This window comes from Bombus huntii, chromosome 14, assembly GCF_024542735.1.
Source record: "Bombus huntii isolate Logan2020A chromosome 14, iyBomHunt1.1, whole genome shotgun sequence".
Taxonomy (NCBI): Eukaryota; Metazoa; Arthropoda; class Insecta; order Hymenoptera; family Apidae; genus Bombus; species Bombus huntii.
The window spans coordinates 5,588,179-5,611,795 of NC_066251.1; the positions used below are offsets into that span (position 1 = coordinate 5,588,179).

Here is a 23,617-nt window from a genome sequence, read left to right on the forward strand (position 1 = left end):
ACTATCATGATTCAGCTCGCTGCCATAAATCTCAATTGCGCCTTATTCCATCGCCACATAAGCTATAACATACACGTTATTACGTTCATCTGCAGCCGAAGTGCGGATTATCCGGGTCATGTTTCCTCGAAAGCTAAGCAATTTCGAGATGCGATAGCTTTTTACTTCGCCTTCTTGATATAACCGATAGAAATAACGTTTCCTAAAACCAAAAAGAGACTGCACGATCTAGCGCACGTAACACGTGAAAAATGTAATTTCATTGCATTACGATACATTGCACATAACACGTCCAATATGTAATTTCATTGTATTGCGATACGTTGCACAACAACACATCCAAAATATAGTTTCACCGCATTACGATACATCGCACGTAACACACAATAAAATATAGTTTCGTAAATAGAGTGCAGACATCTATGAAAATTTATATCGTTATGAATACAATAATAATAATAATAAAAAAAATGGAATCTAAAGAGAAATTGATTTTACGTACTAAATATAACAAGCAAACTTAATAAGATTTTTACTTCTATAGGAAGTTTAGAATCGCGAGGACGCATAGGATGCACGCGATTTGCGAAACTATGTAACATATGCAGAGTAGAGTGCTTGTTATGATACCTAATAAACAAAACAAATCGCTATTTGATTACGCATATCGATAAAAATCCACAGCCCTAATCATAACAAATATTACATTTTCTATGTTCCATATATACTTTCACGCGTTATGTGCATTCTGCGCATATTCGAACTTCCAAGTTTTGATGAAAAATTCATAAAAATCATATCCGTAAAAGAAAAAGGAGAAAAAGGGAAAACGCCAATTATCAATTTCATTCGCACATGGAACTCAATTTCGAGTAATTTAACGCACACTAAAGGCGAACGCGCGTTTCGGTAAAGCCACGTTTCCTTTGATTTCGTATTCGAAACTTCGCAGCAATTTGTAGCAGTTTGATCGAAGCTCGATAATAACTGGAACGAGCTCGTCTGATCGAGGTCAATCACTCCTCCTACCCTTTACGTTTCTTTTCACATGGATGGGAAGTTTCGTCTCTAGGAATAGTTGGAATTAGTTACAATTTACACGAAGGCTATCTGCTGGGACAGCTTGCACAAAGCGAGAGCTTCGTTACGCTGCAACTTGTACTATTCGTCGGATATTAATTAATAAAGGAGACAAGTCCAAGCTGTTCCGTTGTTACGGACATCCGTGACTCTTCGTTTCCAACGTCATCGGCTTCCACTCTAACTAATATTTGATACTGTACATCTCTCTCATAATGTCGACGATTCCGTAAAATATTGCTCATTCCGTGCTTTATACTCGTCGTTGCACGATATTTCTTTCATCGTACACTGTAATATTTGCATATCCTTTGAACATTCTTCGTAATCTGTAATATTCGTAATTCGTCAAGGCTGTCGTTCGACCTAGAAGAATAAAAGAATATTGCGAAACTTCTCCAAGATCGATCTCCGTTTCTTTGAACTATGTAAATACCAATTACTCGAGTGTTCGGGCTTAAAGCGGTTCAGAGATATTCACGGTTCTACAGGCCTTCGAGTTTCTTTCAAGGATTCGCCTTATGAAGGGTAATCTCACCTTTCGTCGAACAGATCAGGGTTACGGGACTTTTTCAACAAAGAACACTAGTAAAAACTTGAATTCTATAACCGAGCTCTCGAACGACATTCGTCGTAATCGAAACTTTCTACCGCGATACGTGCAGCTGCGAACAAATTTCTCTCAACTTCTTTAATATGCCAGCGTTTCGAACAACGTTCCAGATTTTTCGCATAAACGTTGCACGCACGGGACAAAAACTTTCAGTGTGGGCGTCGTCTAATTTGATTAAGCTATTTAGATTTTCGCTAGCATTTTGGCTGATGTTTGGTCAAGTTTGACAGTTTCGATTACGGTTCTTTCAACAATGCGCGGATTTTTTTCACCCGTTTCTGTTCCAGCGCAGCGCACAGCGTAAATAAAATCGCCAGTTCTCCTGAAGGCAAACGAAACGATAATTAAATATACCGGACGAATCCGTGGCGATCTAAAGATCGACGATTCGAACGAGCGCTGATTTTACCAAGCGAAAGAAAGTTTTTTTTTTTCCATCGAGAATTAGTTTTTGGAAAAAAGATTCGTTCGTTTACTCTGCTTGAATAAACCAGTTATATTTGTCGATGGAAAATATCCCGGACGTTGAGGGCAATACGCGCGCGTGTGTGTGTGTTTCGATACAGAAATTACTCCGCTTCCTTTCTTTTCCGGTTATTAATTTTCATCTTCCTGGAAATTTGACGTTTTGGGTTAGATGTAATTTTCCAATATTTGCGAGCGATATGTATTGTCAAATGGAAGAAAAAAGAAAAAGGAAGTTTGGATCAGAACGATAGCGATTAAAATTCCTTACGAATAACAAAAATATGAACTGTAAAAGGAATATTGCGTGTTCCGATGCAAATATTATTTTACATCGTTTCGATATTCACGTTCCTGGAAATTCATCATCAACGAATAAAGTTTCCTCTCGAAATGTTCGCGGAGGAGAATGGATAATGTTAAATAGAACAATGATGGTACAGAACGATGTTAATTAGCATTTCTTTCTTTTTTGCCGATCTTATTGATCTCTGAAGCGTACCTTCTTCGTCTTCGTAATGTAGTACACGTTTAACCGTACGTGTTAGTTACGCCACGCTAACTTACTTCTCTCGGCTGTGTCGTTCAATTTACTGTTGCATCCCATACGATACTGTTGAACTAACACAGAACTTTGCTACACATTGTGCATCCTTTGTGAGTAGAAACTAATGGAAATCAAGTGGAGGAGAAGTCTCTCAAACGTTGCAATCAGGTACCTAAAATTTCACCAGGGATTTTTAACTGTTTAGCATTCTACGTCGTTTTTGGAAGCTTCTGTGTGCGGAATGTGAGAGTTGCGTGACTCAACACATCCGCAACCTGAGTCGTTTACGCGGCGAGTGATGAAATTTCACTCGTGAAATCTACCAAGCGAATTCCCATTTGTCCTGAAAAATCTGTAAAAAAAATGTTGCTTTTACAACGTGTAATAGAGGCTTGAGAAAGTATCGGAGAGACTTTGCAGATTTTTTGAAAGCGAAAGAATTGTGAAAATGACATGGAAAATAAACAAAGAATTAATCAACGACGACTTTGCCATTGCCGATTAATCCGTGAAAGTCAATTTTATCGTAATTATCTCTCAAATCGTAAAATTATTCTGTAACTTCGTCAGTGTGTATTAATCTTATTTTAGTCAGAAAGTCAATATTATCGTAATTCTGTGATTAAGTTGTTTCACGAATTTTCTAAAGTCTTGGGATAAAACAATTGTTATATTCGACGTGGCGTTTTCTGCCCATACCACTGGAAAATAACGAAGCATGTTGTCCCGTTAAAAAAACCAGGCACGTCAGTCTCGTCGTGTTTGCAAATAGGATTTTTCAGGAATAAAACAAACTGCCTGGCCGGCTGGTCAGTTGCGTGTCGTATAGTCGGATGCATAATGCACTGGATGGCGGGCAGAAGTAACGCGACTGCTAATTCCACTCTAAGAAAATGAATTTTTCATTGCTCTATCAGCCTTCGGACGATCAATGATCATCGTTGTTTACAATCGGCTTTTTCTTTCTCGTTTATTAATTAATTAGAAAATGGGGCCTATTATAGAACATGAGAAATCGAAGGTTGACGTTCCAGCCAAAAATAAATGGGGGAGATAAGAGGCAGAGAAGGAGGAAAGAAATGCATTCGAGAAACGATTCGTGGAAATTACATGTTGCGGAACATGCAAAATTGAAATGACCGACGATCGAATTAATTACAAACGAGAGATTGGAAGACAAAATGAGGGAAGTTTGGGAGTCAGGAAGCGAGTCCTTAGAGTTGCGTGTAGATAATAAACAGGGAGAAATTGAAGATCGACGTTAAAGAATAAATGGGCAGAACGATGGAAAGGAAGAAAATATGAACGTACGAAATTGAGGGACGATTCGTGGAAATGTTGTGTTGTGCAACGTGCAAGATTGAAGATCGACGATCGAATCAAAGATAAATGAAAGAAAGAGAAAGAAAAGGAGGAAAGTTATGGAATCAGGAAGTAATTTCTTAGAGTTGCATGTGATAAAGTATGAAAAGTTGGAGATCGTCGCCAGAGAATAAGTGGACAGAACGATAGAAGGAAAGAAGATATGGGGGAGGATTTCGGATTTCAGGGGCGAACCATGGAAAATACGTGTCGTGGAACATGCAAAGTCGAAGATTGACGATCGAATCAAGGATAAACGAAAGAAAGGGGAGAAGAAAGGGAGAAAGTTGTGGAATCAGGAAGTTGTTATTTAGAGTTGCATGTAGATAATAAGGTATGAGAAATTGGAGACTGGTACTAAAGAGTAAATAGGCGGAACGATAGAAGGGAAGAAGATGATAGAGGATGCTTATGGAATTGGCGGATGATTCATGGAAAGTACGTGTCGTAGAACATGCAAATTTCAGGATTGACGATCGAAGCATAGATAAACGAAAGGAACGAAGAAAGCTGGAAGTAAACTCGGGGAGTAAGTTCTCAGATTTGCATGTGATAAACCATGAAGAATTAAAGGTTGACGCGCGCGTTATGGATGAATGAAAGAAAGAAAAAGACACAAACAGGGAGAACTTTTGCAATCGAAGGATAACTTTGGAGATAACTTTGATATTATAAAATATTGAATACTAAAACTTGCATTTATTTTTATTGATATTTATTTATTTACTAGTATGAAAATTAAGAATAAATAGAAGACGTCAGAAGCAAGAGAAGGGAAAGTCAGTTGGAATGAAGGGATGATTAAGTAGAAATTAAATATCTGAAATGAAGAATAAGTGGCAAAAATGGTGGAAAGAAAAGAAAGTGAGAAAAGTTTGTAGAATCGTGGGATGATTCTGGGGAATTTTCAGCCGTCCTAGTTTGACCCATGAACCAGGCTTTTGGTGGTAAAAGATTTTACACGAGATCTGGATGGAAGCTTTCATACACACACACACGCACACACATAGAAACAGTGGATTGACACAAGACGAAAATGTACAGGGGAACGGTGAACGCATAGCTCGAATGAGATCTCGATAGGAAAGGCGAATGGCATCGTTGGGAAGAATATCCGGGTTCAAATCCCGAAGTAGATCTCCAAATGCCTCTATCTCTATCTTGCAGCCTCCAAACGAGAATAGTTCCATTAGCGTGAGAACCTAACACTTCGCCTTTACGCCGCTTTATTTTTATCGAAGATAAGAATGTAAGGAACGTTGAACCTCGCAACTAGTTTCTCAACCGAATCTTGAATTCAACGTAAGGACGAATTAAGAGGATTATAATCCGGTCTATATTTTAATCAAATTTAATCCAATTCTCAAAGTGATACGTAACAGTATCATTGAACGTTAACGTAGAAGATCGTTGAAAAACAAGTATCAAGCGATTTACATATCGTTTAATTGAAGTATAAAAAACATGTATAAGAACAAGCATGAAAAGAGGTTGAAAATATCGAAGCTAGATTATGGCAAACTATGAGCACGATAGAAGATCTTATCACGCGATAAGGAGAAACATTTCGATTTACTTAGTCCTTTATTAAACCGTTGGCTGCTGCGACTTCTTTGTAAAGTGTGTACTTAAAACGTATCGCAGAAGGTAAACGATGACGAGTATACTCGTTAAACACAGAATATGTATGGCTGTTATAATATAGAATTAAGTTGTAACGAAACGACTGTTCTTTAATTTTATTACTGCAATTACTAACTTGTGACTTAAACAGCAAATTGTAATTACTTTTTACGCACGTCAAGTATATTGGTTAAAAAACAAAATATTGTCATCTCTTCGTGACGAGTATACTCGTCAGAAACAGCTAAGCTGGTTAAAATTAGCGAAGAAAAAAGAACTAGAAAAGAAAACGGAGGATAGAATATTAGCCAATAATAGGTAATCATTTCTCCTGGCATTTCACATAACAACGTTCGGGAATCAAGCAAGCAAACTCGATTAACGAAGGATTTCGCAACGTAAGAGAACGTCAATAGTTGGAATATTTCGCAGTGTATACAGGTGATAACAGCTCTTGTCGCGGTATTTCGGTTTCCCATCGTGGAGATCGTTTGGAATCGGCCACGCGATCTAAACGACCCTCGTCGATCGATAATCCGATCGATCCACTAACAAGCCTGCCGCGAACAAATCCTCGTGGCATATTGCTTTGGTGATCCATCTATTTCCTGGAATTAACGCAGTCGACCGTGCCCCTTTAATTCCATTACCATAGAAGCTGCAGATTCTTCGCTAGTTACATCGCCAGATTGTCACACCCACGTTAATACGTTCAACGAAATAACCTCCGATCTTGACTAGTGTACGTCGAATGGCCGTTACTTGCGAAAAAATCTACCAATCTCTTGTAGATTGATCCGACCGGTTTATTTCTCTTTTTCGAATCTGTTCCGAAGAAGCGTCTTCTTCCTTTTTGCTATAACTAGGACCAAAGACGGTGAAATCCAAATTCTAGAATTTATAGTTAAAAGAATAATCGTATAACGAAGGATAATTATTGTTCTAAGATTGAATTTAAGTGTTCATTATTCGCTACTTATCGCCTAATTATCTAGTCAGTAGTTTGTGATATTAGCTAAAAGAATGTTAGTAAAAGTATTTGTAAAAGGACGTTAAAGACGTACAAAGGAGATATGTTAGTCAAACGATATTTAAAGATTACGCTGGAACGTTTTTGTTTAAAATTTAGATCCACAAACGGAATTATACTTAATTAGCTGAGAAAGAAGTTGTAAAAAACAATTTTTTACATACTAATGCTTTTTAATTGCACCGACTAAAATAAAAGCCTTGGTAAACAACATGCTCGCGAAATATCATACACATGACAGTTTTATTTATTTCTTTATGCGAGTAAGAATATTTACACTGTTAATATTTAACGTTAGAAGCGAGAACTAGCTTTGCTCGGCACTGGATGACTTTCTCCTCTAGCTGTAAGAGGCCGGAAGTGATTTCAGCCTGAATGGGGAAAGAGGAGGAAACGGTCAAGGGTGGAGGATATGCTAAAAGCGTCTCGGCGTTCATTTCGCGCGTCTCGTTTATATTCGAGCGGAATGGACGAAAATTGATCGGCGGCCGTGCAGCGTAAATCACACGTGCCACGGTTTTAATAATAAATCAGCATCATTTTTGCCAACGCTGCCGCGTCTCATCGACATTGTTTTACGCGTCGAATGTTTTATATTCGGTTCGTATTGTATAAAATGACAAGCGTTTCTCGCGAGGGGCCATTTGCACAGACCCGTCAGCGAAAATATATCGTGGTCGGTAAAGCCATAAATAACATTTCGGCAGTAAAAAGCCTCTTGGTAAACGTTGATGACCTAAAACCCTGATACCAAGCTGAGAATCCAACTTCCGTTATTTACGATTTCACAGGATAATGGCCGCTAGACTTTGCACTTTTATGTGTTTTATGGATGAATTTTAAAAACGTTTAAGTACATAGGACGCGTATATTATGCAAATGAAACGGGGATCTCTGCGCGGACCCGGCTGTTTTACTCGTGTTCGTAAAAATGTGAATTTACGTAAATCCCCTTTCGATCCTAAAGTCCAGCGATCGTAATCTAAAATAACGTTTCACATCGGATAAAGTTGCGCTCGTAACGAATGCAAGTTTTTTGATTATTTTCTTCCAAATACTGTTGCGTCCATCGCCGTTCAATCTGACGAACAGTGGATTTTTTCAGGCAAGAAATCTATTCTTCTTATGGCAGACAAGCTGAACAGAGAGTATTGTCTTCGAGCCAAGGTTTACGCTAGGTTTACGAACCGTTATCGGTGTTCACGGTTGATAGAGGGATTAATCGACGTCTGCAAGGGGAGGATTTAAAGACCTGATCGAACTAGGATGCGGAGAAACCGGATCACTTTGCTGATCCGTCACGACAATTGTTCTGCTGGTAATGCGTTAAACTGGTGCATATAAAATGCCGTATATTTCGATAAAACGCTTTAAACACGCGTATGGATCCTTTGGAATATCGTGTATACGTGTATAATTAACTCTCAATGATCATACCTAATATATTTACGTAGAATATTCAATTGAATTTTGTATTCCGTATATCACGCGACAGAGATTATTAGTGGTCGTCACCGCTAAATACAGAGTACAAATTTAATTAAACATCCTGACCTAAAGCGTTATGGTCATCTATGATATAACGATATCAGTGGAGGGTTAAAATAATTCTCGTATAATTCCGTGTACTCCTATCAACAATTTTTTAGTTTCAGTCATTAGCTAAAAAATTCTTTGAATACTTCGTTTATAATCTTATTATTCTAATCCAATTTGATCGTTACAAAAGATCGTCCCAGTGTTTGGAAGAGCGAAGAAACGATAAGAGTTTCGTGTTGTAATCCATAATTTTCCTATTTCAATTCGTTTTGACTGTTATTATCTTCGCTCCGTACGAAGCTTCTGTTAATTTTTGTTCGTGTTTGTTTATCGTCTTTACTTTTCCTATTTGCGTTCGAGATATCATCTCTCTTATTGTTTACAGTTAAGTCTCGCATGGAACGTCGTCGTTGTTCTTTCTCATGACTTGTCCTCCGATAGAAAATTATCGATCTTGCATTCCACGAACCGATTATCCCACGCACGCTCTTTCAATTATTCAATTCATACTCTCGATACATTTTTGAAAGTCTCTTTACGAGTCACAAATAATCCATGACTACAAAGCACGAAATTTTAACCATTTTATTTCCATGTTTCTTCATGACGTACGACTGGCGCAGCTTCTAACGATCGAGCAACGGGCAAAATTTATGGTATGGTTTCCTCGTGTTAATTTGAAAGTTTAAAAAAGCGACGTTTCGTACGCGCCACCGTAATATTTCGCTAGACGGTGTATTCCTGCTAATTAAGAGAAACACGGCGATGAAATTTTGTACAACGACGAAACGCCAGAATACGTGTAATTCGTTTGAACGTTTCATTAAAATACAACAGACACCCAGCCGGCGAGACATGTAATGCGGTTGACGTGAAAACGAATAAATGGAAATGAGTTTGATCCGGGCTTGGTCGGGAAACCGCGTAATTACTTTCTCACTTCAAAAAATATTTTTCCAACACTTCGAAAACGCTTCTTTTCACCGTGTGTTCAATTCAGATACGTTTCGTCATTTCTCTTAAAATTCGACCGCTTTGTGTCTTTTTCCGATTCACTTTGTTCCTTTTTCTTTTTTTCGCAACGCGATGCAATGGAAAAACATTGCAGTTGGAAAACTCTTTGTGAATTTCCGATATATTTTCCACGATAATTCTGGCTATATTTTATTAAAAGTTTCACCGAAATAATTAAAGGAACGCCCTGAGAATTGTTTCCCTGTTTAGGCATCAATGTTTCCGAACTGAGAACATTTCCTTCAGGTTTTGTTTGCGTAAAGATCGCGGGGCAACGACGGAACACGGTAGTTTCAAAGTTTAAACATTCCTTGTGAATGTATATTGTCTACGTTAATCCCTGGTGCGTTCTATTAAAAGTTTATCAGAAGTGATTCGAGGAAATTGTTGATAATTAAACCGTTCACAGATCAAATTGATTACGTAACTGCGCTTACTGAAATTTTTCGAATTTCGGTAGCGTGTCGCGAAAAATAAACAACGACGAGTACGCTCGTGAAACACAGCTGTTATAATATAGAATGATGTAACGAAATGACATTTCATTTTTTCATTTTTTTATTTTATTACTAACAGGGCTCGTCGTGACACAAAATATTGCCATTTCTTCGTGACGAGTATACTCGTCAGAAACAGTTAACTAACTTGGAAGAAACCATTATTTAAAAGAACATTTTCGCGTTCACATCGAAGATTAGGTAATGTTTGCATAACGATCGCGAGTCATAGCGTGCTCTAAAGTGATTTCGATAAAACGGAGCGGCGCGTGATTAGCGGGTGAGCTGTGAACCATGGCGCGATCATGATTAGAAGACAAACGGAACGAGTTAATACGAAGGATCGTGGATTAAAGTAACGAGGAGGATCTATTTCATTTCCTCCTATTCGTTCGTTTACTTTGTAAAAGTGAAAAGAATATAAGCGAAGGAAATGGCGATATTATTTCCTCTCAGACTTAGTATCATCTTGAAATAACGTTAACTGTAGCTGCTATTACCACGATATCTTAATTTTAAAGAGGAGCGATTGCTTCGATGGTTTAAATTCTTGGAATTGAACCCGTGGAATTGGCAGAATAACGATAGGCTCGACAAATCGACCTCTTTCTTTCTTTCGTTGCTAACTGTCTCGCGGATGGATAATTATTGATGACTATTAAAAGAAGGATTCTCTGATTTTGGGCAGGTGTTGGGAGGACTAGGACGCAGGATGTCGAGCGGCGACAAGGCTTCACCGGGCCTGACCATCGATCGCGCCGCTTTTCTGCTTTTGCGGGTGAAGAAAGCCTTCAAGAAGAAGAAGCAACAGCGAAAGGAGAAAAGGCGAGTGCTTTATTTTCATTTCGTCTATGGCTTTCTAATTGTTTCAGCAAAATATTATGATACGAGAACGGGAACGTGCGAACAAGACGACAGCGCGTGATTGGAGAATTAAATTTTTCAATAAGAGAAAGGAAAAAGCGAGGAAGCTCGCAGTATTCTTCTTGAAAATTTGAAAGAAATTTCGTTAGAACGAGATAATGGATTATAAGAGGAAAGTAAGGATAGCAAATTAATTTAGATTGCATAAAATTCGGGACTGTAAAAATTTTATGAAAACATTCGATAGAACGAACAAGAAGGGAGAAGTAAAAATGCAAATTATTCAACTTGATATTCATAATTGGAAATTCTCTTCCAGATACGAGATATTTTGATTAAAAAAAAAGGAAAACTAGGAATCACGAGAGAAAAGTTAAAAAGCCAAATTTAATTCAATCTACCGTACAAAAATTTCCCAGGTATTTCGCAAGGAACGAGAGATCGCGGGAAATAAAACGGCGCGTTTTTTAATTTAATCGACCACGTAAAGTTCTCTCTTGAATTTTCGGAGAAATTTCGATAAAAGGAAAGAGGAGCCATCGGGAGAAGAAACTGAAACAAAGCGCAACATCCAGTTTAATCGATCCTCCGCAACCCTCTAACGTCCGGTTCCGTTTTATTACACGTTCTTTCTGTAATAGTCCGTCTCTGGACGAAAATCAATTCGAGTTCGGCCAGTTTCCGGAAAAGCTGTTCTTGCCTCGAGAATTATTTATGAGACAATTCGCTTTGTCTCGTCGCAGTTGTACACCGGAGTTACCTGCTGGTACGGCCGTACCGAACAAGTTACCATGAAAAGCTGAATCACATTGGCGGCGTGGCAAAATGGTGGTGGAGAATCGTGTGGGCGGTGAAATGGGGTGTCGTTTTCTTGAAAGTTGGATGATACCGCGGAGGGAAATAGCGGGCGAAGCGAAGGAAAGTTTCGCGGAAACCGGCGGCTAGTTAGCCGAGGAGATTTTGCCTTGTTGTTTTTTTATCTTTTTTTTTTCGCGAAGAAATGCTGTCCAATGGAACGTAAAATAATACGCGGATTCACTAAGTTTGAAGAGTTTCGAACGAAACGGTAAAGAAACGGAACGAAACGAAACGAAATCTTCTCGGCATGTAGATATCCAGGGTTTTCTGCCTGATACATATTAAAAGACCTATTGGTTTATAATAAGAGATTGTAATAAATTTTATTTAGTATTTATTTTGTATCGGAAATTAGGTTTAAATATTTATTCGGCTTTTAAAATTTACTGTTTACCTAGTGTTTTATTTAGTATTTATTTGATATTAATTATTAGGTTTAGCGTTACTATTATTCTTCTTAGAAGTTCCATATACCGCTCAGAAACTTTTTACGATACAATATTTCTTCTTTTATTTTACAATATTTACCGTATTAATTAGGTTTAGTGTTCTATTCGGTATATCACGTTATAAAGTATTTTACGAAATAACAAATCTATAATAAAACAGAAATAAAGTTAGAAAAGTATAGATCGAGCGATTGTGCAAAACTACATAGCAACGAAACGCGTTCGTTCGTTCGTTACGTGCAAAAGTCTGCTGTTGCTTTCATCGATGAGCGTAATAGCGAATCGTTATCCGGTAATTGATCAGAGTAGCGAAGTTCTCGAAAACGTCCCTTGGCGAGAGGTTTGCATAAGGGTGCAATATGTTCGTTTCAATTATCTCGTGCTTATCGACTGTCAAAGGGAACTACGTAGTCGTCAACTAATTCCCAACTACTCTCGATAGGAAATCTTAATGAGCTTGTAAACTCGCATGACTCCCTAATTCACCGTAAGCCGTTCATCCTTGCGTTAGTATTTTTGCAGCATGTTCCGTCAAGATTTATAAGGACGACGATTCATCCGTCAAAATCATCAGACGCATTCCAAAATTCTGTTTTGCCTATTACTTTGGTTATCGATTATTTTTATTTCATACGGGTGACGATTCGTACGTTAAAAGTCTTCACACGCTTTCTAAAATTACATTTACGCTGTTACTTCGACCGTGGATTATTTTTATTTCACAGTGGTCCATTTAAAATTCTTCAGACAATTTACAAAACTGTATTTTAACCATTGCTTTAAACGTTGATTATCCGTATCTTTGCTCCAGTACAAAATAGAATATTCTTCTGGCATTTTTCTCATACATATTATCCTGTTCGTGCGTGTGGCTTATACATACGTACATGTATGTATACATATGTGTTCTATGGTGCATTCTGTTTTGTATGTAGTGTATAGCTCATGAAATTCTGACGCCGCTTTAATTAAGTAAATTAGATACAGTTAGGTGTCAGGTGATCTGTGTAAATTTCAGCATCAGACGTATGCTAGAATTTTGCTCGATGAATAATCGTGTAGCGCTGCTTGTGCGGATGACAAGATAGAAGATATAGTATTTGCTGCGCGCGCTGTCGAATGCTCTCTACATTCTTGGCTTCTGTCTTACACCGTACCGGGTTATCTAATCCCATAGGGATAACTCGGTAGTACAGATTTGATTACACGCTGTTAAAGCCCGACGCGTTGCTCTGAAAATTAGCGATTGCTGTGTGCGTTCGTTACAAGACGCTTGATCACAGAGCGAGTGATACTTTAACAAGAAGCTGCTCGTTTTTGAAACGAGGTTCGGCCAAATTTTGGGTTCCATTATTCACGCCGCTAACTCGCCGAATTCTCGCCCCCTTCTATAAAATTACCAAACAGTAGAGGCTCTTCGAAAGCCTGACATTTTCTGTTTGTTCGTGATATTAATAATTCTTGGTCGCAGCATTCTGAATATTCATGAACCGGGTCTACAGACGTGCGCGCAAAGACTTGGCAAACATTTCGCGTCTCTGCTGTAATTCGAGGGCCATTCTGTCCAGGAACTTTACTTTAATTAAATGAATACGCACGATCGCGTAGCTTGCTCGCGTTTGAATACGAATAGGAAAAACCGCATAAATCGACCTAGTTTCTTGCTGTTTCCTTTATTTTCCGGTTCCCTGTGAAGATCGAAACGCAACGCGATTCCTACGCGAAGTTGCAGAATTTAGTTTATCATTCGTCGATGAAAATGGCTCTGATGGAAAGACAATTTACTCATTTTGATAGCGAATATCACAGTAATATTCGTAGTTCAGGTATTTTTTAATCAATCGTATACCTGATATTTTGATATTCTTTTCGCGCGCCAAACAAATCAAATTGGCGAGAGAATTTCGTGTTTTTATGAAATATTGCGAAGGATTGAAACTCGTCGCAGAAGCAACGATAAACTGTTTCTACGCTTCTCTTTCTATCCTCGAATTCACTTTACTTTTCAATGACGAATATCAGGAAAAAATTCATAGTCTTGATGTTCGAAGTAATTCGTACCTGTTGTTCTCACAATTTTTACAATTAACGTGTTACAGCATTATTTGCTAAATGGATAGCGAATCTTCTAAACCTTCGTGAAAAATTCGAGAAAACGGACTGATTCGGCATTGGGCGTAAAAAATGACAGCGAAGAACGATTAGCGGATGTCTTTTTCTGTCGCATTTAATTTATTGATCACTTCGACGATGAATGTTAGGGTACAGTAACTAACGTGATCGTTACAATTAACAACAAACGTTGATTCTACACGTCGAACGAATGGCATAATCGGTTGGAAATTTTGCGAAAGTTTGCCCGATAATTGAAGTAACCTGAAGCGGCATGGTTAGTCTGCGGTTCTCAGTCAAACATGCAAATGTACGTTAGCTACGGAGAGTAGCAACGTCGGCTTTGTACCTTCGTGCTAATCTAAACTTCGAAATTTAATCAGCATCAGGTACCAACGAACCGTTTCAATCGGTTGCCAAGCTTTTACTGTTAGATTCGCTCGAAAATTCCACGCTCTCCCACGTCGATTCGCGTTCGATGTAAGTGGCTGTCGTGAATTTTGATAACCACGGACATTTTAGATCGAGGCGCACCGATGTAATCGCACCGCGTGCTATGGCAGACGCGATTCTGAAATTGGCACATCGGATGGAAAATATGTTAAGCGAACTGATGATATAGATCGAATATTCGCATCTCCCAAGTCGAAAGTTGACGCTGTCGCTGTTCCCAAATGAAGATATAAATATGTATGTCGGGTATCGTAGTTAATCGACACAGGTTTCGTAGAATTAGTAGCAGCAATTTTGGTCAGGTTTTATAACAATCATTTTCCTTCTGTTAATTTTTATATATTTCTAATTGGAAGTTTGAGTTCTTCATTATCTCGCAGTGAAAGTTTAAGTCCTGTCCGAGTGCATGTTAAATCGACAGAGGTTTTGTAGAATTAGTAGCAGCAATTCTGGTTAGATTTTATAAAAATCATTTTCCTTCTGTTAATTTTTATATATTTCTAATTGGAAGTTTGAGATCTTCATTATCTCGCAGTGAAAGTTTAAATCCTGTCCGAGTGCATGTTAAATCGACAGAGGTTTTGTAGAATTAGTAGCAGCAATTTTGATCAGGTTTTATAACAATCATTTTCCTTCTGTTAATTTTTATATATTTCTAATTGGAAGTTTGAGTTCTTCATTATCTCGCAGTGAAAGTTTAAGTCCTGTCCGAGTGCATGTTAAATCGACAGAGGTTTTGTAGAATTAGTAGCAGCAATTCTGGTTAGATTTGATAGGAGTCATTTACGTTCTGATAATATTTATGTCTTTCTAATTGAATGTTTTAGTTTTTGATTATCTTGCAGTAAAAGTTTAAATCCTGTCCGAGTGCATGTTAAATTGGCAGAAGTTTTGTAGAATTAGTAGCAGCAATTCTGGTTAGATTTGATAGGAGTCATTTTCATTCTGTTAATTCTCATATCCTTCTAATTGGAAGTTTTAGTTCTTGATTATCTTGCAGTAAAAGCTTAAATCCTGTCGTGTCCTTATAAGCTTAAATCTCGAGTTTCCATTAAAAATGTCCATTATCTTTCTAACCAAACTTGGAACTTTTATTCTTGTACCATAAATCTTTATTTATGCTGATAATGATGAAACTGATATAAGTCTAAACTTTAAAGAAGTTGCATTTTTAATTCATTTTATATTACATCAATCTACATTACAACATTTAATATGCAAGAATTTTTGCGTGAAAAATATCTGACTTAGAAATCATTTTCACAGTCACTGGAACACATGGGCTCTCGTGTACCTTTATACTACAAGTATAAATCTTAATATAAAATCCAGTATAATTTTGCACCAAAGGTATATATCAGAGTATCAAGTTGAAGAAGATTTGCTAGAATTAGAACGGGTGCAGGATGCAGCCATGCAATAAATTGTTGGGAAATTCTATCGTAATTCGTACAGAGTTTCCACCACTTTCAAGAGAACCGTACAAAGGCTTCAAGGAAAAGATCTCGTGATATTTACCAAGAAACTTTTCTTGTCTGCAAGCTACTGCACTTCTTTTATTAGCTTTGCATCAACTAGGATGTACTCCGCTGAATACTGATGCAAACCAGAGAAAATTCTCAGAATTTCCATATATAAAAAATCGTTCTGGTTTTTCTCTTAATTTACATTTATCTTTAACTCTAACAAGTGACGGAATTTAACTAACTGTTCACTGTAATTGTAATGGAAAAAAGCAGTTGTAGCCATTTCGTTCGCAATGGAGGAACATTCGTCCACCTCTCTACTGGGAAAGAAAACATGGAAATTCCGTGACGCGCATATCCACGTCGCTACTTTATTCCCATCCTCTCTAAACGACGTCATGGCCCCGATTACTAATTAACCCGAATAGCGATCGTCTCCTCGCAGTTCCGCAAGCACTTTGTCAGATGAGGAAAAAAGAGAGTGTTAAGTAAATTATAGTCTGGTCGTCTTCGTTGGAATTTCGACGTGATTCTTCGTCTGTCGTTAATGCATTTAATCGAAGGAAAGTCGGTACCAGGCTTGGAAGGACTAATTCGCGCTATCGCAGGATGAAACCGTACGATTTTTTGTACAGCTCTTATTCTTTAATCCATAGAGGAGTAATACTATTTAATATACCAGGATCGTCCAGAAAGTAATACTCGTTTAAAAGATCGTGCAACTTCGTTCGTGTGTCGAGATAAATTATGCCAAATTTCGCGTTTAGATAATTAATATCGTTGAAGCTTCATTCGTTTAAAATGACGATGCGAATTGAAAATCTCGCCGATGACAAAGCGAGATCTTTCGTCCTTTTACGCTTTTCGTATGCCGAAAACGTTCGTCCAAAAGGGATTCATCGTCGAATTACGGGAATTTACGATAACAAGATTATGGCTGGCATCATTTGTAAGACGATGGATACGGGAATTGAATAATCTGGTCGAGAAACTCGTATTTGATCGTAATCTTTCTGGTCGCTCATTCCTCGTTCCGCAGGACCCGAACAAACGTGTCCGCGATTTCATTAGCAGCGATCGATTCGGATTGCTGGATTTTTTCTTCTTTGGAAAACTGAAAGAGTTCTTGGGTGGATAACACTTCGCGGGAAACGACGATTTAAAATTGAAACGATTTGTGAAACGATGGTCGTGCGAACTCGCGGCTCAAGTCTATGTGAAAGGTAGACAGAAACTCGTTTCGCGTTACGATAAGCGGTCAAATAGAGGCGCTGGTTTTATTGGAAAATATCTGGCTATATACATAGGAAGCTACAAACAAAGAAATCCCTTTAAAATGTATTTCTATTGTTGTTACGTCAAAACGAATATTACTTTCTGCACGACCCTCGTATAAAGGAAAACAAATTTTTAGTCCCCTTAACGAGAAACAAGTTAGTTTTACTGTTACGAGATCTTCTGTTTTCGCAATCTATTGAAAACATACAAATCTTTCTGATAATCTTATTTACTTTTATCAAGACACACGAATAATTACACGTACTTATTTATTTTCGACATATTGCTGCTTTAATCCCAACGTATTTAGAAACATACGGTAGTTGTTAGTTTATCCGAACCAGTCGGATAAAATATTTCGGATAACCGATAAGTTCGGATAATAGAGGCCGGCTTGCTACCCCTATCGGTTGCTGCTACGAGTTTCGATAAAAGAAAGACGCTGGGATATCCGAGGCTGAACGAAAACTTGAACATAAATTGCATTAAATTACATGTCAGCTTAGAAAACAAACACACACTGCTCTTTTTAAAATAGTGTCGTATATAACAGTGCCATTAATAATGGCAAATCGTTAACAAAACGTTCTTACATCGTCGTATTAATTATAAAATACATTAAACGTAAGTCCTTAGAAATAGAGAGAATTCGTCACGTATTCGTACGAACCCTAAAAATCTTACAAACATAAAAAAAGCCTTATCAAAAAACCTTATACAGTATAATTTATCTTTTTGATGACACAATTTTCATTCGTTAGACGAAACACACGAGCACGTACGATTCCTGCATACGCGTTCGTATAATTAAAAATCGTATCATTGTTGTAACTTCTAAACGTGTAACTCGGTTATTACCAGTTCAAATAATTGTCAGTAAAGATCATTTCGCATAAACGAAACTCCACCGTGCAAATGGTCAGTAGAAATGACTGTCGTAGATATTCGTGGAAGACTTTTACTACAGCTGATGACATATCCTGCACACGTTTCAGCATATTTGAATTTTTCATAACAATAAGAACGTTCATAGTTTAGATATTCTGAATCCGATATCGGCAATCTGACCTCCATGTGAAAACCAATGTACGTACGCGTGGTTAACCATTAAAAATGATGGAAAAATGAAAACGTAAGGTATAAGTTCGCGTTATCTCGAAACCAGAAACGATATTATTATTACTTGCCGATACGATCATTCGCGAGGTGTGTAATTCCCAAGTCGATTTCTCGATCGGAAAGCCGATTACGAATTCCGCGAAGTGCCATCACGTAAATGGTTTGTCGTATTCGTAAAATTCGATGTTTCTCGATAATAGAACGTTATTCTGTGATTCTCCGTGTTCTTTATAAATGGGAAGTTCAAGTTAACAAGAGGGCAGACCCTGAACTCTGAAGCAGAGCTGGCCATAATTCGAGTTGTTTTGAATAAATGCTCGACCGAGATATTCGTAGCTACTATCTGTTAAATTTTCTGATTTAACGTTCGAGGAGTAAGACGATCGCGAAAAATGGATATTACGACCGTTGGACGACGAAGAATATATTTTTCATCGTCGATACGATACAAAGTAAAATACATTTTTAGAATAAATTCCGATTCCAATAAGTTTCTCTTAGGCGGATAATTCTTTGCTCGAGTACATTCCTAACTGATTGCATATTTATTCGTTAGAGCCGAGCGAAATTCCGTCAAGGAGTAAGAACGAGGATTTTTACTCTGTTACGCGAATAAAAATTTGCCTAACGCGGCTATCAGGCGAAGAATAACGCGGGAAAGAATGGCTCTGCGCTGGTGCGTGAAAACCGCTGACTGTCGGTCGAAGATGCGCGATTCGAAATATTCAGAGCCATTCGTTTCCAATAATTCCGAACGATATTGTTCAAAATCTATGGCAGCGTGGTTTATGATAACCGGATACGCGATTTAATACCGTGAAAATTTCGGCTCAACACATCACGTTTTACACGACGTGTGTGTATGCTCGTTTCGTTTGACCTTCGTGGATCGCCTTTATCTGAAACTAGAGCGACCATGCGAGAGAATTTCTTGGGATAGTTTCATTCGAAGGGAGCGACTCGCCGCGATTCATGAAATTGGAAATAAGCTCGGCTATGCTGTGCACGATGAACCTGTTTCGCGTCTGTCACGATTTACCCCTGGCAAATAAAAAACTATTCTCGAGTATCGATTCTACAGGTCTGTGTTCTCTCCGATGAATAGGATTGGAGAAAATAGACAGCAGTTTTGGGACGAATGTTAAGAGTCTTTTTCACTCGCACGAGGGTAGTTTTCGGTATTTACGGATTTTCACGGTCGTATCACGCCAGACTAATCCGAGTCCTGCTTATTTTTCCTTTTTTCTCGGAAGGGTAGACAAATATTGGTATTCCAATATTTATAGTGCATATGAAAAAAGAAAGTACTTTCATGTAGTGTAAAAATGTCATTTTTATAAAAAGGATACATAAGCAAAGGGGAGAGGAAAAAAGGGAGGAGAAAAGATAGGAAAGCAGGATAGGCAGAGATAGGAATGAAGAAAGAAGAAAAAGAGAGTGGAAGAATTCGCATGATATATATATTCGCTATGAAAGTCTACTAATTTTTATAAAAAGTGAAAAAAAAAAGAGAAAAGAGCGAAAATGAAGATTCAAGGTAGAAAGGAAAAGGAAGGGGGGAGAAAGGATAAGAAAAAGCAGAGGTGAATCGGGATGAGTAAAAGAAAGGAAAGGAATGGGAGAAAGAAATGAAGCAAAGGGGAGCGAAAAAAAGTGACGGAAAAGAAGGAAAGAGCAGGGGGGAGGGAAGGGAAAACATTAGTACTCACCTTTGTTCCTGTTAATTCCAGGGTTCGAGCAGAAATTACAAGAGAAGATGTTGCATCAAAGCTTGTAATAGTACATAATGTATATATTACCCGGACATTTACAAAATTTCTATCTAGTGAAACATTAAAAATTTAAACTAGTTCGTTCGATTATGGTATAAAAATAATTAAATCTCAAAAAGAAAGGAAATTATTGAATCGACTACGAAGGGGCATTAGGTTGATGTATATATACGAGGTGTCCCAGAATTGATAGTAAACCGAGGAGCCGATGAATCTATATGGAAAGAGATTTTTTTGAAGAGAAAACTGACTTTGAAAATTAGATTGCTATGTAAATTTGGCTCATTATCGACTATGTGTGAGGTACGAGTAAATTATTCTGCGCGTGAAAACGAATAAAAAATTAACGAAGTAGTCTATGAAAAAAATCTTACTCTACATTTTTCACGTATTTTCAATCGTAGGATAATTTGCTATTAATTGTACGCTTCTATCTAAATTAGGCAAATTCCATCACACTTGACAAATTTTCGAATTTCTCGATCTTCTCGAAAACCAAGCGTCACGCGCAGAACAATTTTGTTTCTTTTCTCGCGTGGAATCACCATCTTGTCGGTACCGGGACACCCTGTATATCTTAATATCGAAGAAAATGGACTCTGATTATTCCGATCGTTAAATAAAGATCCCATATTTTGAAAGTATAATACGTTTGTTTTTCGTTTGATAAGGATAATGCAAGCCTGTCTCGGGAAATATCCGATTTCGATTATGCTTTCCATGAGAATGGGAAATCGATTTTTCAGATTTGCATCAGCTTGAAAGCGAACCGAAAATTTTGTTCGATGTCTGCTTCTCGCTTCTCTGACAGGTGTCACGAAAATTTTTTCATACCGAATACTTGCAATTTATTCGATCTTGTGTCAGGCTTTTCGTGTTTTAATCTAATACTTTTGATAGCTTCGTATACATATATACATACATGAACGTAGACACACGTCAGTTCGAATTTCTCCTGCCACTCGATCTTCGGTAAAGTTTTGCTCACATTCATGGAAAAGGCATAGTTTTATCGTGCTTCTTCGCTAAAAGTTTTCAATCTTTTTCATCCTTCCATTTCGCAAGATTAATCGACGATTGCGTAAGATTATACGTCCCGCGAGAATTAAATTGCTTTAATAAAAGAAAACGTACGCATAATGATCCAACGTTCGTTGCTAATTGTGTAAGTTACTTTATTCCCGAGTTAGACGAGAGAAATTCGTTAGCATTTATCCTGTACGATTATTTAACTCCAACGAGCCGGACAAATTAAATCGAAAGTTGCCCGAGGCAAATAGAAATTGATGATATTTATGACGCGGATTTCTCTCCCATTGAATAAATGCGGAATACATTTTTGACCTATTTATTTTACTTTACCGGAATGAAACTTTAATTTACGAACGCGGCACGCCAATGCTAATTCATAAATATTGTTTGTACGCTCGCCGTAGGATTAGATTATTCCATAGGTAACATCGTCGTTTATTTCGCCTGTTTGAATTTCCAAGATAACATCGAAATGAATTAAATTTACGGCTAATAATTGCAAATTGCTATAGAATCATTTTAATAGATCAATGAAGATTAATATAAAAACTGTTGACGAAAGTCAGTCACGTGAAAGATATTCGATGAAATGTTTAAAGTTAATTGGGAATTATTGTTCACCGTATTTTCCGAGCACTGACAGATTTTCGTTTATTTCGAGGCTAAAAAGAATAGAAAAGTTAGCAAGCTGAAATTTAAAAAGCTATAAAGAATTTAATAGAAAATTCAACGCGATAGCAAATCGCTCATCGAAACTGCAACACAAAAGTCAACCCCGTGAAAGTGGTCACTGAATTTTCCATCGAGAGCACTAATCATTTTTGCGATTGAAAAATGGTAGAAAAAGGCGAAAAATAATTTCAAAAAGAAGGACAGATAATACATTATCTATGAATGAATCTACTAAACGTTCTAGGTTTCTCAATTTTTTGATCTTTTTAACGTACGTGTGTGGACACAACGTTACTTATGGAATGATTTGACATTTTCTTCTCGTCTCGGTGTCGCTCTTAGAAAAGGTCGATACCTTACGAAGGATCGATACAGGAGCAAATCGAGCACGTTGTCTCGTCGGAAAAGAAACACGAAAAGAGGAAAAAAGAACGACTGGTACAAAGACTCGGTTGAATTGGTTCGTGGCCTTTACCTTCCAGCAGAGCTTCCTCATTTTTCACAAGAAGGCGAAACTGCTGCGGATGCTGGAGATAATACAAAGACGTTTCGTATAATGGTTTTCGTCAAACGTTAGATGTTTGTCCCAGCGAACGTCGGAAAATAAAACCCGCAAAGCATATTCGAACGTGATATTCGCGGCGCAGTTCATCCTGCTATTCTTTCGCAATTTTCTCGAAACCAAGACGCGTACACCAAAAGTGCAGTGTAACGAATTTTACAATTTTTTATTTCGCCCAGCATTCGTACATTTTCACCGTGTTCCCACCAAGAAAGAAACCTTATATTCTTGTTCGTGTTCCTGGGTTCTCTCAAGTTTCATCGAAAACGAAACAAAGTTAGAAATTCCACGCGCTGCGTATATTTTTTATTCCTTCTTCAAATCCACAGCACTGCGTAAAGAAATCGTATTCGTAATTCGACACGCAGTTAAAAGCAAAGCAAGCTCCAACTTCGGTTCTTATTCCTTCCTTGACATTCCTTCGTACTTCACGAAGAAACTTCATATATTTTTTAGTGGCGACGTTAAATTCTTTCCGTTGCACGGATGCAGTCGATTCGCGGCAGCCGTGAGCTTTTTCCTCGCCGCGCGGAAGTCTCATTGCTGCCATAATATTTCGTGATGTGACAATGGCGCGACGTTCGCTGTACATTGTTAATGCCGCGTGATTATTTTTAACGCAGCGTATATCTGAAAGACGCGTCCCCCTTAGAGGAAATGGCAAAAAATGAATTGCCGGCTGCTCGGTTCGCTCCGCTTTTTCTCGAGATTACCGGCGAGACGGTCTAACCCTAATCGTCGTTGTCGCAGGATCGTCAGTGTCGCAGGACAGCGGAAAAAAGTCTATTCGAAGCTCGTGATTACCCTCGTCCCCTCGTAGAAAAATCAAAATCTCAGTTTTTATTTTTGGGTTCGTTAAACTCGCAATTTCCCATGAATTCTTTCTCTTTCTCTCTTTCGTGTTTCTTTCCTTCTCTTTTTTCCCTCGTCGAAATTTCATCGGGTCATTGTGCGGGAAACGAAGTTGATGGAGCGTAGTTACTTCAGGCAAGAAAGATTCTTTCGGAGTTCCTATCTTCTCGGACAATGAGACTCCCGATAGAGATAAAGATTCTGATTGATGATCTCAGCCTGTGTCGTGTATCAGCGAGACCCGCGCCATTCTTTCAACTCTGCCAGCCGAGTTGAATTTATTTTCTCACAATTATTCTTAACCTTTGCACCGGCTTCTCGCTTTCTGTAAATTGCTTTCTTTTCTTTTTTTTTCTCT

General features: G+C 38.0%; 1 protein-coding gene across 4 annotated transcripts in view; it reads left to right on the forward strand.

The window, feature by feature from the left end:
• Positions 1 to 23,617, forward strand: part of LOC126873107 (uncharacterized) — a 183,877-nt gene that overhangs the window by 29,500 nt on the left and 130,760 nt on the right. For all 4 annotated transcript variants that reach the window (XM_050633638.1, XM_050633639.1, XM_050633637.1 and 1 more), the window contains one exon: positions 10,459 to 10,595. In XM_050633638.1, the coding sequence (XP_050489595.1) occupies positions 10,459 to 10,595 (137 nt within the window). The remainder of the gene's footprint in view (positions 1 to 10,458; positions 10,596 to 23,617) is intronic.